Below are 14,611 nucleotides of genomic sequence, written 5' to 3'. Positions count from 1 at the left end.
CTAGCCACGGAGTAGTGCTGCTCGGTTCGGCGTGCCCACTGCTTGCTTCCCCCCACGCGCCCCTGTCCCGACAGCGTCCGTCCGATCCGGCGACGTGTCGATCGCACGGCCCAGCGGCACGCGCTCCCCCTCCCCCCTCCTCGTCGCCAACCGCCACGCGCCCTCCCCCCCTCCCCCCTCCTCCGGTTATATAAATAAAAGCCCGCCCTCCCTCGGCCCAGCCCGCCTGCTGCTCCATCCAACAACCAGCACCTGCTCCTCCCACCCCCCACGCAATTAACAAACCAATCTTATCGCCCTCCCTCCCTCCCTCCCTCCCCTTATCTCCACTTGCAGCACCTGCATCACCATCACCATCAGCATCAGCATCAGAGAGAGTGAGGGGCGCTGTCACCATGGAGTACGAGAGGATACACAAGGTCCAGGTAGTAGCAACCCCTTCCCTCGGTGTACGTATCTACCCGTGTTCATCCATCCATGGCGGCGTCGAAGCCATCTCTCCGGCATGCTGTGCCCGCTAGCAGCATTCGGCTAAAATCCACCCACAGCAGAGCTGCTAAATCCTCTCATCCTTTTACCAGCACTGTGTGTGCGGTGTGGGTCAAGGCTCTTTCCACTTTTCCAGCATCGACCACTGTGGTGGTGCATCGCCATCGCCCGTTTATGGGGGAGGCTTTGGATTGGATTTGATTTCTTGTCCCATGGGTAACATGGCACGAACAGTATAGTGTAGGGTCACCTTCCTCTGTTTGTCTTGTTTTCTTCTTTCACTTTCGCTGTATGGCCATGCTTTGCTGCTCCGTGCTCGGAGGCCGTGTGGGGGCTCGGTTCATTCTCCGCAGTGACTGAGCGGGTGAGTGAGTGAGCGAGCGAGCTCAGTGGGGTTTGGAGCTGGTGGGAAGAGGCTCGCTCTTGCTCTGCTCACGCCATCGCGCTCCAATGGCAGCCTCGCTAGCAGGAGCGGCGGAGCAGGCGACCCCTCCCCCCGCTGCGGAGGGAACCAAGGCACTGATTTCTGCGGCCAATCCGTCGCCACAAATTCCCACGCATTCGTATCAGTTTTAGCACTGAGATTAACAGCATGTTTACTTCTGTTTTGAACTTCTTCCTGATTATAATGTGTTTGTGCCGCTGATTTTGATTTGTGTGGGCGTGCATGTGATTGGGATGCAGATGGGGGTCATGTCTCCGACGAAGCTGAGGATGAAGCTGCTGGGAATGGGATCCCATCCCCATCCCCATCCCCACGGAGCCGCCAGCAAGGACGAGGTGGCCAGCAAGTCGCCGTCCAGGCTCCACGCCGACGACCACCCCAAGAACAGCCTCCTGCCGCCCCAGGAGCTCGACGAGGGCTCCTCGGAGTACCCCAAGGAACGCACGGACTCCTCTTCCCGGTCGCGCTCCAGCGGGAGCCACGGCAGGCCTGCTGCTCACTCCGGCAGCTTCGAGTTCCACATGGAGGAGAGGGCGGCCGTGGCCGGGCTCGGGCCCTTCTTCCGGCAGGTGCCGTCCAAGTGGAACGACGCGGAGAAGTGGATCGCCGGGAGGCACGTCGTCCACTCCAACCCCATCTTCTCCAAGAAGGCCGCCGCCGTGCACGGCCACAGCGGCGTCGGCGGAGGCTGCGTGCGCGTCGCGCCGGAGTCTGCGCCGCCGCCGTCGGACGCGAAGAAGGCGGGCGGCGGGAGCGCGCTGACAGAGCTGCCGCGGTCGCCTTCGCCGTCGTCGTCGCTGTCGTCGGTCACCGGGCCGGCGAGCAAGCAGCGTCGCGACACGAAGCTCCGCACCCAGGTGGGCGCTCCGGCGGCGCAGTCGTCGTCGGTGTCGATGAGGGACGTCGGCACGGAGATGACCCCGATCGCCAGCCAGGAGCAGTCGAGGAGCGGCACCCCGGCCGGCGCCGCCACGCCGTCCCTCAGCCCGCTCTGCTCGGTGCCGGCGTCGCCGTCCGCGTCGGAGCGGGAGCTGCAGATCAGGACGCGCCGGGAGATCGCCGCTCTCGGGCTGCAGCTGGGCAAGATGAGCATCGCGTCGTGGGCCAGCAAGGAGGATCGCATCCGCGCCTCGCCGGAGAAGAGCGCCGGCGAAGAAGACGAAGCCAGGAGGGAGGAGTTCGAAGCTCGAGCTGCGGCATGGGCGGAGTCCAAGAAGTGTAAACTTGCATCAAGGCATGAACAGAATCTCCACATTTTAATCCTGATTCTTGTGCCTAATTGTTCCATTCAAAAACACCATTTTCTTCTGAATCTTATGATGTTTTGGTCATGGTGGTGGTTCAGATATCAGAGGAAGGAGGTGAAGATTCAGGAGTGGGAGAACTGCCAGAAATCCAAATTCGAAGCCAAGATGAGGCATGCAGAGGTCAGCTTCCATCTGAACTCCTAAACTTCTTTACATTCTCCTGACAAAACTGTGAAACAAATCCCGGCTGTCTGTCAACAAATTCTGATCATGCATTGTACTTGTGCAAACTTCATTTCAGGTGCAGGCCGATCAAATGAAGGCGCGGGCGAAGAACAGCCTGACCAAGAGGCTGTCCACATTGAGCCACAAGGTGGAGGGGAAGCAGGCGAGGGTCGAGGCGAGGCGGAACCGGCGGGCGGTCCGGCTGGCGCGGCAGGTGGAGCGCATCCGGAAGACCGGCCGCGTGCGGTCCCGGTTCCGGTGCTGCAGCTGGTTCCTCTGCTGAAAACCAAGCAAAATTCAGCTTGCCTCTGAAATGCAGCCTGACTGAAGAGAAGCCTGAAGGTCTCAGTGCAAGCCCCTGGGACAATATGTACATGAAATTGTTTGAATCAATGTGCTGTAGGTGTTGCTTTGCTCTGTAGTCTGTACAATCTGAATTGCTGTGACCTGAGCTACAGCATGTTGCCATTGATAACATGAGCTAATGCTAATGGCCTGCTGACTAATGTACTGAGAACTTGAAATCATCTTTTTAACTTGGTAGTGATTGTAGAAAAAAAGGAAAAATATGGCATTTTATCTAGGAAAAAAATATATATTAATTGGTCAGCTCCATGATGGAATCTGGCTTTCTTGCTGCTTTGGCATAAGCCATTTTGGTCTCGGACTAAATTAGCTCATGATAGCTCAAAAGGAAAGAAAAAAAAATAGCTGACACAAATATAAACTTTCAAGAACCCACCACAATATTCAGACTTCTTCTCGAACTTGTGAATTTTCCACATTTTTGGCTGTTTCCAAATTTCTTGTGAAAAGAATCAAGGCCTCCTTGAATCGCAGGATTCTCAAAATGTAGGAATAGGGAACATACATGATTGAAATGACATGTCCTTTTGAATCCTGTAGAATTAGAAAACCATAGGTATTTTAGACCAAACAGTAGTTGATATAACATGAGAGCTTTCAGTGAATGGAAAATTTCTTCCAAAATAGTGTGCAATGCAATCCTTATGATTTTTTTCCTAATGTTTCCGTTCCTAAGGATTCAAATCCTTCAAAAATTCTATGGAATTATTTTGAATCAAAGGAGCCCTCAGTATTCCGAACAAGGTCTTAGTAGTAGTTAACAAATTATCATTCATAGGCATCCTAAGCAGGAGTTAGACAGCATTAGTAGTACCACCACATGCCTGGTGCTGGCTAATAGGGACATAGGGTGGTATTTGGCCCTTCAATAGCCTGCCCTTTTAGCATGCATGGAACCATGATTTGGTCTAACAGACTTAACAATTTAACCACCTCCTTGAATCATGCTAGCTGACATGGAGTTAGGCAAATTTAGAGGTCAAACCCTACAAATAGGACAAAATCTTTGACTTGCACACGATGAATCTAACCTTACGATGGAATCTGGTTTGGTCGCTGTTTTACCATACTCCAGTCATCTTGCTCTCGGCTACCGGGGATTAACAAGCTTTCTAGGGCTTATGACAAGTCTAGATTGGGAAAATATAAAAGTTTCAGAGGCAAAACCTGGAAGAAGCTGACCAGAATATTTGGACTTGAGACCTCTTTTGAAACTGAAGACTACTACCCCCCCCCCCCCCCAATTTCTCATGACAACTTAACCCTTTTAATTATTATTATTTTTGCGGGAAAAACATTTGATCTATTCATCAACTGTCATGATAGTACGAAGAACACAAGAAGTAATACAAGTTATATTCAGGTCTGTAGATCACCTAACGACGATTACAAGCACTGGAGTGAGCCGAAGACGTGTTGCCTTCATAACCGCTTGCTCACCAGAGACGGGCAAATCTTGTTGTGCTAGATAGTCGGGAAGTCATCGTGCTAAAATCCCACAGGACCGACGCCCCAGAACAATCGTTGTCGATGAAGAGAAGCGATAAGAAGGATGCAACTTGTAGACACATGAGCGTAGACGAACGAAGACTAGATCCAAGCAGATCCACTGGAGGCCAACGCCGACCGAATCCTGCGATATTAGCCTGAGATAAACCTCCACACGCCCTCCGAGACCATAGACGCACCATCGTGATTATCGCTAGGCGAGGAGAACCTTATTCCATCTCAGGGAGTCGCCGCCTCCTCTCCTTGTTGAATAGGACACAAACCCTAACCAAACAAAAAAGACCTGAAAAACAAAGCCCTCCCGCCAACAAGGGTTGGATCCATCGTGTCTCCATGCCCCCAAGGACACAAAAGATGAGGCAGATCGACGGCGACACCGATGGGAAAGAGGGAAACTTGTCGCCTGTTTGCTTCAAGCCGCCAATGAAGTGGTACCGTAACACCTGTTGTTCCCCTTTCGAATTCTATATCTCTAAACCGTTGATCTCCAATTATATTTAATTCTCTCAACATGTAACATTCCATCACACCAAAGGTGCCACATTAACATCCACTAACACTATTTTTAGCCCATGCGGACCCAATTTAATTTTTGTAGCTGCTACTGCCCAACGTACATGCATACTCTTTTGCTTGCACATAAAGTAAGTACGCACCATTTGTATTTTCCAAAAATAGCTGTTGATTCAGGTCATTTCCTTCATATATAATTCATCTTAAATTAAGCCTTGAATTTTCATGCTAGCACACAAGAAAATTGCTTAATTACTAGTTAAAAATTCACATACCCGTAGCCACTAGAGTGATTATTATTTTTTGGTTATGTGAATGTTGTGGATTTGAACCATGAATAAACCAACTGATGATTCTTGGCATGGGTTGCGGCTTTTTTCATTAGGGAAAAAAAGGGAGGCACACATTATTTGAAATCTTGACTTTTTTTTTATCAAAATTGTTACGAACCTTTCGTCCAGTATTGACCTAGTGATAAGGATCGGATCTAGGTGTCAAGGCTTAGTGCACACAATAAACATTACCAGCGTAAAGGTAAAAGATCATGTGTGCACTTTAAACACCACTAGAATTGCAGCTCCTAATTATTTCCCCATTCTAAGGTCAGATGCATTTTTGAGATTTAATTTGAGATCATAAAATAAACCAATAAAAATTGTGAACCATATCCCCGCAAAAAAATTAAACATTGCCGACGTAAAGGTAAAAGATCACGTGTGCACTTTAAGCACCACTATAATTGCAGCTCCTAATTATTTCCGCATTCTAAGGTCAGCATGCATTTTTGAGATTTAATCTGATCATAAATAAACCAATAAAAATTGTGCACCATATCCCCGCAAAAAATTGATGTACTCCCTCTGATCCATATTAATTGTTACTGATTTAGTATAACGATTAATATGAACAAGAGGGAGTACCATAAAACAAGTATACCATTGAAAACTTTTGTGAACCCGTTATGTACTCAGAAGATCAGTAACATCCTCGTAACACCGGAAGGAGGGGCCAGGGATCATCACCATAAACAAAAGGATCAATAAAACCAGGAACAAAAAATGTGTAAAAGAAACATAAAAGGGATCGCCAAGAGCGCATGGAATCATCTCATATTTTTTTTTGAGATCGCCAAGAGCTGTGGGCCAACTCCACTGCGCGACCCCAAACAGACATTCGGTTTGGGCAGATTTTGTCCCTTTGGGGCGCCGATGGGTTCGTCCACGTCCGCGTTTGTCCGATGGGTCGTGGGTGCGCCCAACGCGCGGCCGCATCCCAAAACATGTCCGGGTGGACGTGAATAAAAATAATTTAAAAACTTAATTGAAATGACTAAAAAAAGTAAATAAACACAGTTAAAAAAACATAAAACATATATATAGGGGTTACGGTCACAAAATGGCCCAGTTCAGTCCATTTAAACGGCCCAGTTCATAATTAACATAAAACCCAAAAAAACGCCTCCCGCGCGCGCTCTTGCCGCGCCCGTCGATGCCGTGGCCGTGGCCGTCTTCATTGGCCGCCGATGTCGTCGTCGTCGCTGACGAGGTCGATGTATTCCGGCGGCGTCCACAGGTGGGCCGGCGGTCCGTGGTGCACGGGGGCGGCGGGCTGCAAGGTGGTCGGTGGTGCCTGCACCACTTCCTCCCATGGCGAGGCCTCCGCTCCGGCGACTGCGGCGGCGTGGGGCACCAGTTCACGGCCCCTAGGGCGGCCGCCATCTGCTCAGCGGAGCACGACCAGCTCCACCCTGACCCACCAGGTCAGGGTGCAACGCGGCCACCGACGGTTCCTCGGGAATGGCGACGTCACCGGCCGTGGAGAGGGCCATCGTCGCCTCGAGGTCCGCCCATTGGCGCTCGTCGTGCGTGTGCATGGAGTCCTCCAGCACACGCGCCCTGAGCTGGGCCTCCTCCTCCGCCGTCATGCGAGGAGGTGGGGGTGGCGATGGAGATGGCGACGGCGACGGCGTGGGCGTCAGGCCGCGGACCCGCGTACGCCCGCGCGCCTGGGGAGCCGCTCGGGGCTCACGCGGCCGCCGCGGCCCCGTCGACGTGCCGGCGAAGAACGACGCCCGCCGCACGTTGTGCTCATCATGGAACCACGTGTCCCACAATGTCGAGTCGGGGGCGTACCTCTCGTCGTGGTAGAGGTCATCCGGGAGAAGGCGGCGACGACACTCGATCTTCTGGCGGCGCGCACGGCCGCTCTGCGGGACGGGCGGGATCGGCACGCGGTCGGCCGACAGATGCCAGTTATTGGGGAGGTGGATGTCGCTCCAGGGCAGTGGCGTCCTCGTCTCCCAATAACGGCGGCAGACGGCCGCCTCGATGTAGTGCCGGCCGCGCGAGCCGGCGGCGGGCGCGATGGAGAAGGCGGACGGTGCGGGGGCCCGACGTGGTGGCGATGGCGACGCGGGCTCCTCTTTCTTCACCGAGCCGCGGCGACGTCCCGACGAGGAACCAGCCTCGCGGTCATGCTTGCCTTTGCGTCCGTAGTTTCAGAGGCCCATGGTTGCGGGCGGCCGGCCGGCGAGTTCTTGGCGTGGGGCAGTATGGACGACCGTAGTTTTGGATTCGGCGCTGTCGGATTTCGAGGAGGCTGCGGGGTGGCGTGGGGCAGTATGGACGACGACCCGTCCACGCTTCCTACTTAAAGAAGGACGGCGACCGTTCGACATGCGGATGACAGGTGGGGCCGTCCGCTCGTGCGCATTGATGTGGGCGGGTGGGAGGTAGGTGGCCGCCTGCCACGCGGCCGCGACGCGGACGAGGCACGTGTCCGTTTGGTGTCCGTCGCGACCCAAACCCGGCGCAAGTTTGCGCTCGAAATGGGTCGGCCCGGACACAAAATGGACAAGATGGGTCCGGGCCGTCGCATGCTGGGCCGCCTGCTTTGTCCGTTTTACCCCAAACAGATGGGGGCGGACAGGATAGAGTCGTGCGGTAGAGTTGGCCTAACTATGTAGAGGGCGGGTGTGCATTTAGTGTTTTGTATCCTCTTGATGCTCCATTTAAGCGGATATAATCCATCCTTTGTCGAAAAGCTAACATATTAGAGCATCTCTAACAGAGACGTCATATCGTCCCGACCGACATAATAACCGTTAATGTGACGATTTTGATTAAAAATGTCACTCTAGCAGAGTCATCATCCAACCCTCGATCGCCATAATTTACAGACCACACTTCATATATGGCCTCCTAGACTATATTTGGAGGTTGGGGGCCTCAATATGGAGCGCCATCAGCCAACCGTCTGGGCCGGATGGAAGTTTCAGCTCCCTCATGCTCCCGCGCGGCCCATTTCCTAACCCAGTCGATGGCGCAAACGGCAGAAGACGTCGTTGCATCGGGAAGCGAGCCAATTAATGATGTCCGGACGCGTACCCATTTCCCGCTGATGGCCACATTTTGGATGCAAGCGCAACGTGCACTGCATTCACCGCTGTCGTGGTGAGGAGTAGCTAGTGCCTCATACATGATGAACCCAACTTTTTTTGACCCTGAAACCGTATATTTTTATTAAATTAAATTACATGTACAAAAAGAATAAAAGCTAAAATAGAAAAACACATCACTTATCCAATTCCTGCTTTCTCTAACATGCTAAAAAAGGATATGAGGGATTTGTAGCGGGCAACAAATAGGCGAGAAATCCACATTTGAATCCAAGATCAACCCTCGAATTTTGTTTCTTCTAAGCCAAGAGAAGACATGCCGAGGTCAGCTTACTCACAATTGCTCAATTTCATCTGAAATTCTCAACTACAGGGTGATGGTAAAACCTGTGAAACATATCCCACCTGCCTGATAACAACTGTGAATCATCGCCCAAACCATAGGGTCTTCGTTGTGTCCTGTTCATCTAGGGTGTATTTTTTGGGGTCTATATAGTACTCAGTCTACAAAGATTTAACAAAGTCTCACTTGAGTGATGTCAACGTAGTTGTGGTGCTATGAGCGGCATGGTTGGCCGTTGCGATCGATGGGACAACATGTTGCAAACGGCAATTATATTGCAGATACTATTAGACATGATGTGAGAAACGATGACGGATGTTGCAACCGATGAGATTACATGCTGCAAGAGGCAATTGCATTGGGACGATGTGCTGCGAGCAATGAGGGTGGACGCTGTGACCGGTGAGACGGCATACAATAGCCGGCGATGACGGACGCAGTGAGCGATGGGACAACCTGTTGCAAGAGCTGTTGGACAGTGCTCAGTCTAGCACAAATCTCTGCACGAAGATTAAAAGACTACGCAATCCACTGTCGATTGAGACTGTGCAATACTGATTCTCTTTCTTAGTGCAAAGCTCACAACGAAATTAAGGCACCGCATGCCACCAAGAGAAAAACAGCGACCAGTTCATTGTGGAATCTGGCTTTGCTAGCTTGACGTTTAGCCATTACTCATCTTTGGCTGTGGCTTAATTGGTTTTCTAGTAAGGATTTCTCACAACAACTTAGCTGTTTCTAAATTGTTGAGAAATTTTGGTGTTCTTATTAAACTTCCGGATTCTAAACCAATTTCTCTCCAGATTACTATAGCTGAAAAAACAGTGAAAATATTATTTGTGCGAGATTTTGGATGGGAGAGAAGGTGGTGCCTAGGGTGAGACGGGGGCGCCATAGTGAGCTGCAGCAAGGCGCAGGAACACCGGCAAGGCCGAGTCAGAGTCGGCGATGAAGCTGCTGGCTGTGTTGTCATAGGCAGAGGCGAGTCCTAAACTTGATAGGTCCGGGTGAGGGTCTTTCTGTACTTCCCCCTATCGAATTCGACGGAGCCAGGCTAAAGACGGGGATGCCACAGCCTGCCACGACGTTACCAGCGAGGTTTAGCGACAACTGGAGGAGAGGCATGAGATGATTGGATTGGCGGAGGGGTAGAAGACAATTTGAAGGATGCTTTGACCGTTCCACTAAAACTAAAAAAATAATAAGTTTTAACATGGTCTCTCTTACCTCTTCTTTTCACACAAGAGGTAAGAGTATATAATAGATCTGAGCCGTTGATCTCATTGGTTATGATCTGATTAACTCTTACCTTTTTATCGCACATGTAAAAAGAGAAGATAAGAGGAACCATATTAAAATTTGTTAAAAAAACACTCGCCTGATGTATAGGTGGCTCGTTTTTCTTAATTATGTGAATTTGTCAAGGATGAAACTTGACAGACCATCAGTATATCAGCTGATGATTCACGCGGATTTGGACCTACCAACTTCTTACTATAGAAAATGAGATGTGCTCATGATTTGAACCCGTGGTTTTTCATCAAAATTGTGATGGACCCCTTTCATCCATTACTGAGATAGCCCGAGGAGTCCTAGTGCCCACAAGAAGCATCGAAAATTCACAAGGGCACGCACCTGTCAAGCCCTGTCCGAACGCTCGATTGCCTCGCGATTCGTGAAGTAGTTGGATCCCGCACGAGGGCACAGTACGTTTTAAGTTTCAGTCGTTCAAACTTACGGTTTTTCATGAACTTGCGATTTTCTCCCTCGCTCTTACCAAGTTTCATACATAAAATATCAGCCTCCTTTTGTCAGCTATAGGCACAAAAATCTATTTTTATCGGTCGCTCGTACTAAGTTTCAAGAGTTAAAATTTAACATTTATTTTTTAAATTCATCAAAACATATCAAAATGGATCTTATTCGAAAGCCCTTATCACGAGCAACACGAATTTGAAAACAAAACTTGATTTGGAATTTTTGTTCAATAGGTATAAAAGTTTGAAATTGGAAACCAAAAATAAAAGCATGTGCAAGAGACTCGGTGGAAAAAGACCCTGAGGACTCGAACATCGATTTAAGACCTTGAAAAACATAGCTCGTTTTTTCTATTAACAAAGGCTGAATTAGATCACAAGAAGGCGTCTCAAACTGTCAACACCATTGGAATTGCAGCTCAAAGAAAAAAAACACCACTGGAATTGCAGCACCTAATTGTTTTCCATCATAAGAGCATCTCTAGAGACCCCGTATAATGCCCCGACCCGTAAAATATGGGTCCGCACGAAAAATATTGTCCGATCAGACATTGCAAACGCGTCGGACCCGTAAATTTTTTTGAGGGGCACGGTAAAATCCCATCTCAACCCGTGAAAACGCAGGTTTTCACCTCGACCCGACGGTGCCCTGTATCCCAGAAAAGTGGTTGGCAGGAGGGAGGTTTTAGCCCGCGCCCATTCCCCACCCCCTTCCGCAGCCGACCGCCATTGGTTCCACCCGTCCGTCACCGGCGATTCCGGCCATATCTGCGGACGGAATCACGCCGCCGGGGCACCCCTCACCCTGTTCCACCTAGCCGCTTCACCGGCTCCCCGGATCCGCCGAGCCAAGCGGCCCCAAGTCACCGTCGCCCCCCCGGATCGACTGCCGCAGAGCCACCGCCCCGAGCCGCCGGTGAATACTTGTGCTTATGCTTTGGGATGCGATATGCATAGTTGGTCCATGCAGTGTTCGCATTTGTGAATTTATATGGAATTGAGCCCTCGCGAGAGGTTTTTGCTAGAGGATTCATCCAATTCGGATGACTCGGATGTTGAGACACTGCTTAAGAACCATCAACAACAGATGTTGGTGATGGCCCTCGCCGTGAAGGAGTGATACGTCCATTTTGCATCATGCTTTTATATCAATATTTATTGCATTATGGGCTATTATTACACATTATGTCACTATACTTATGCCTATTCTCTCTTATTTTACAAGGTTTACATGAAGAGGGGGAATGCCGGCAGCTGGAATTCTGGGTTGGAAAAGGAGCAAATATTGGAGACCTATTCTGCACAGCTCCAAAAGTCCTGAAGCTTCACGGAAGCACGTTTTAGAATATATAAAAAATATTGGACGAAGGAAGTACCAGAGGGGAGCCACCCACCATCCATGAGGGTGGGGGCGCGCCCCCTGCCGCGTGGGCCCCCTGGCAGGCCTCCGCTGTCCATCTTTTGCTATATGATGTCTTTTGCCCTGGAAAAATCATAAGCAAGCTCACTGGACGAAACTCCGCCGCCACGAGGCGGAACCTTGGCGGAACCAATCTAGGGCTCCGGCGGAGCTATTCTGTCGGGGAAACTTCCCTCCGGGAGGGGGAAATCATCACCATCGTCATCACCATCGATCCTCTCATCGGGAGGGGGTCAATCTCCATCAACATCTTCAACAGCACCATCTCATCTCAAACCCTAGTTTATCTCTTGTATCCAATCTTTATTCCAAAACCTCACATTGGTACCCGTGGGTTGCTAGTAGTGTTGATTACTCTTTGTAGTTGATGCTAGTTGGTTTATTCGGTGGAAGATCATATGTTCAGATCCTTTATGCATATTAATACCCCTCTGATTATGAACATGAATATGATTTGTGAGTAGTTACGTTTGTTCCCGAGGACATGGAGAAGTCTTGCTATAAGTAGTCATGTGAATTTGGTATTTGTTCGATATTTTGATGAGATGTATGTTGTCTTTCCTCTAGTGGTGTCATGTGAACGTCGACTACATGACACTTCACCATTGTTTGGGCCTAGAGGAAGGCATTGGGGAGTAATAAGTAGATAATGGGTTGCTAGAGTGACAGAGGCTTAAACCCTAGTTTATGAGTTGCTTCGTAAGGGGCTGATTTGGATCCATATGTTTCATGCTATGGTTAGGTTTGCCTTAATACTTCTTTTGTAGTTGCGGATGCTTGCAAGAGGGGTTAATCATAAGTGGGATGCTTGTCCAAGGAAGGGCAGTACCCAAGCACCGGTCCACCCACATATCAAATTATCAAAGTACCGAATGCGAATCATATGAACGTGATGAAAACTAGCTTGACGATAATTCCCATGTGTCCTCGGGAGCGCTTTCCTTTATATAAGAGTTTGTCCAGGCTTGTCCTTTGCTACAAAAAGGATTGGGCCATCTTGCTGCACCTTATTTACTTTTATTACTTGTTACCCGTTACAAATTACCTTATCACAAAACTATCTGTTACCGATAATTTCAATGCTTGCAGAGAATACCTTACTGAAAACTGCTTATCATTTCCTTCTGCTCCTCGTTGGGTTTGACACTCTTACTTATCGAAAGGACTACGATAGATCCCCTATACTTGTGGGTCCTCAAGACTCTTTTCTGGCGCCATTGCCGGGGAGTGAAGCACCTTTGGTAGGTGGAATTTGGTAAGGAAAAATTTATATAGTGTGCTGAAATTTACTGTCACTTGTTACTATGGAACACAACCCTTTGAGGGGCTTGTTCGGGGTATCTTCACCCCGACCAGTAGAGCAAAGAGTTGCTCCTCAACCTACTGAACCTACTGAAAATGTTTACTTTGAAATTTCTTCGGGTATGATAGAGAAACTTCTAGCTAATCCTTTTACAGAAGATGGAACATTGCATCCCAATATGCACCCAATCTATGTGGATGAAGTTTGTGGATTATTTAAGCTTGCAGGTATGGCCGAGGATGTTATCAAGAAGAAGGCCTTCCCTTTATCTTTGAAGGGAAAGGCATTGACATGCTTTAGGCTATGTGATGATATGGGATCATGGAACTACAACCGATTGAAATTGGAATTTCATCAGAAGTTTTATCCTATGCATCTTGTCCATCGTGATCGTAATTATATATATAATTTTTTGCCCCGCGAAGGAGAAAGCATCGCTCAAGCTTGGGGGAGGCTTAAGTCAATGTTATATTCATGCCCCAATCATGATCTCTCAAGAGAAATTATTATTCAAATTTTTTATGCTCGGCTTTCTCTCGATAATCGCTCCATGCTCGATACTTCTTGTACTGGCTCTTTTATGATGAAGACTATTGAATTCAAATGAGATTTATTGGAGAGAATTAAACGCAACTCTGAAGATTGGGATCTCGACGAAGGTAAGGAGTCAGGTATAACTCCAAAGTTTGATTGTGTTAAATCTTTTATGGATATCGATGCCTTTCACGAATTTAGCACTAAATATGGACTTGACTCTGAGATAGTAGCTTCTTTCTGTGAATCCTTTTCTACTCTTGTTGATCTCCCTAAGGAGAAGTGGTTTAAATATAATCCTCCCATTGAAGTAAAAGTAGTTGCACCTATTAAAGTTGAAGAAAAGACTATAACTTATAATGATTCTGTTATTCCTACTGCTTATATTGAGAAACCATCTTTCCCTGTTAGAATAAAGGATCATGCTAAAGCTTCAACTGTAGTTCGTAACAGTAATACCAGAACACCTACACCCTCTGAGCAAATTAAACTTGAACCTAGTGTTGCTATGGTTAAAGATCTCTTGGCCGATAATATTGATGGGCATGTCATTTACTTCTGTGATGAAGCTGCTAGAATTGCTAGACCCGATACTAAAAATAAACATAGACCTGTTGTAGGCATGCCTGTTAATTCTGTTGAAATAGGAGATCATTGCTATCATGGCTTATGTGATATGGGTGCTAGTGCAAGTGCAATACCTCATTCCTTATATAAAAAAATTATGCATGATATTGCACCTACTGAGATAGAGGAAATTGATGTTGCAATTAAGCTGGCCAATAGAGACACTATTTCACCAGTTGGGATTGTTAGAGATGTTGAAGTCTTGTGTGGGAAAGTTAAATATCCTACTGATTTTCTTGTTCTTGGTTCCCCACAAGATAACTTTTGTCCCATTATATTTGGTAGACCCTTCTTGAATACTATTAGTGCTAGGATAGATTGCAAAAAGGATGTTGTTACTATTGGTTTGGGAGATATGTCTCATGAGTTTAATTTTTCTAAATTTCGTAGACAACCCCATGATAAAGAATTGCCTAGTAAAGAGGAAATTATTGGT

The 14,611-nt window shown here is 48.4% G+C and overlaps 1 protein-coding gene across 3 annotated transcripts; it reads left to right on the top strand.

The window, feature by feature from the left end:
* Positions 1-234: 234 nt before the first annotated feature.
* Positions 235-3,024, top strand: LOC123102171 (remorin 4.1). Of its 3 annotated transcripts, none has more exons than XM_044523474.1 (4): positions 235-425; positions 1,174-2,168; positions 2,280-2,361; positions 2,483-3,024. In XM_044523474.1, exons 1-4 carry the CDS (start codon positions 396-398, stop codon positions 2,687-2,689), a joined length of 1,314 nt encoding a protein of 437 aa, XP_044379409.1. In that variant the 5' UTR covers positions 235-395; the 3' UTR covers positions 2,690-3,024. The 3 variants fall into 3 exon arrangements, with proteins under 3 accessions (XP_044379409.1, XP_044379410.1, XP_044379408.1); XM_044523475.1 differs by having other exon boundaries at positions 239-419; XM_044523473.1 differs by lacking the exon at positions 235-425 and adding an exon at positions 441-1,005.
* The last annotated feature ends 11,587 nt before the right edge of the window (positions 3,025-14,611 follow it).

Source organism: Triticum aestivum, chromosome 5A (genome assembly GCF_018294505.1).
Source record: "Triticum aestivum cultivar Chinese Spring chromosome 5A, IWGSC CS RefSeq v2.1, whole genome shotgun sequence".
NCBI lineage: Eukaryota > Viridiplantae > Streptophyta > Magnoliopsida > Poales > Poaceae > Triticum > Triticum aestivum.
This window is presented reverse-complemented; position numbering and strand designations above follow the sequence as displayed.

Excerpts from the sequence above, each read along its gene's own strand:
- LOC123102171 (XM_044523473.1), top strand. The coding sequence starts at position 940 with ATGGCAGCCTCGCTAGCAGGAGCGGCGGAGCAGGCGACCCCTCCCCCC. Across the intron at positions 1,006-1,173 it reads CCGCTGCGGAGGGAACCAAG|ATGGGGGTCATGTCTCCGAC; the intron begins GCACTGATTTCT and ends ATTGGGATGCAG. Across the intron at positions 2,169-2,279 it reads AAGTGTAAACTTGCATCAAG|ATATCAGAGGAAGGAGGTGA; the intron begins GCATGAACAGAA and ends GTGGTGGTTCAG.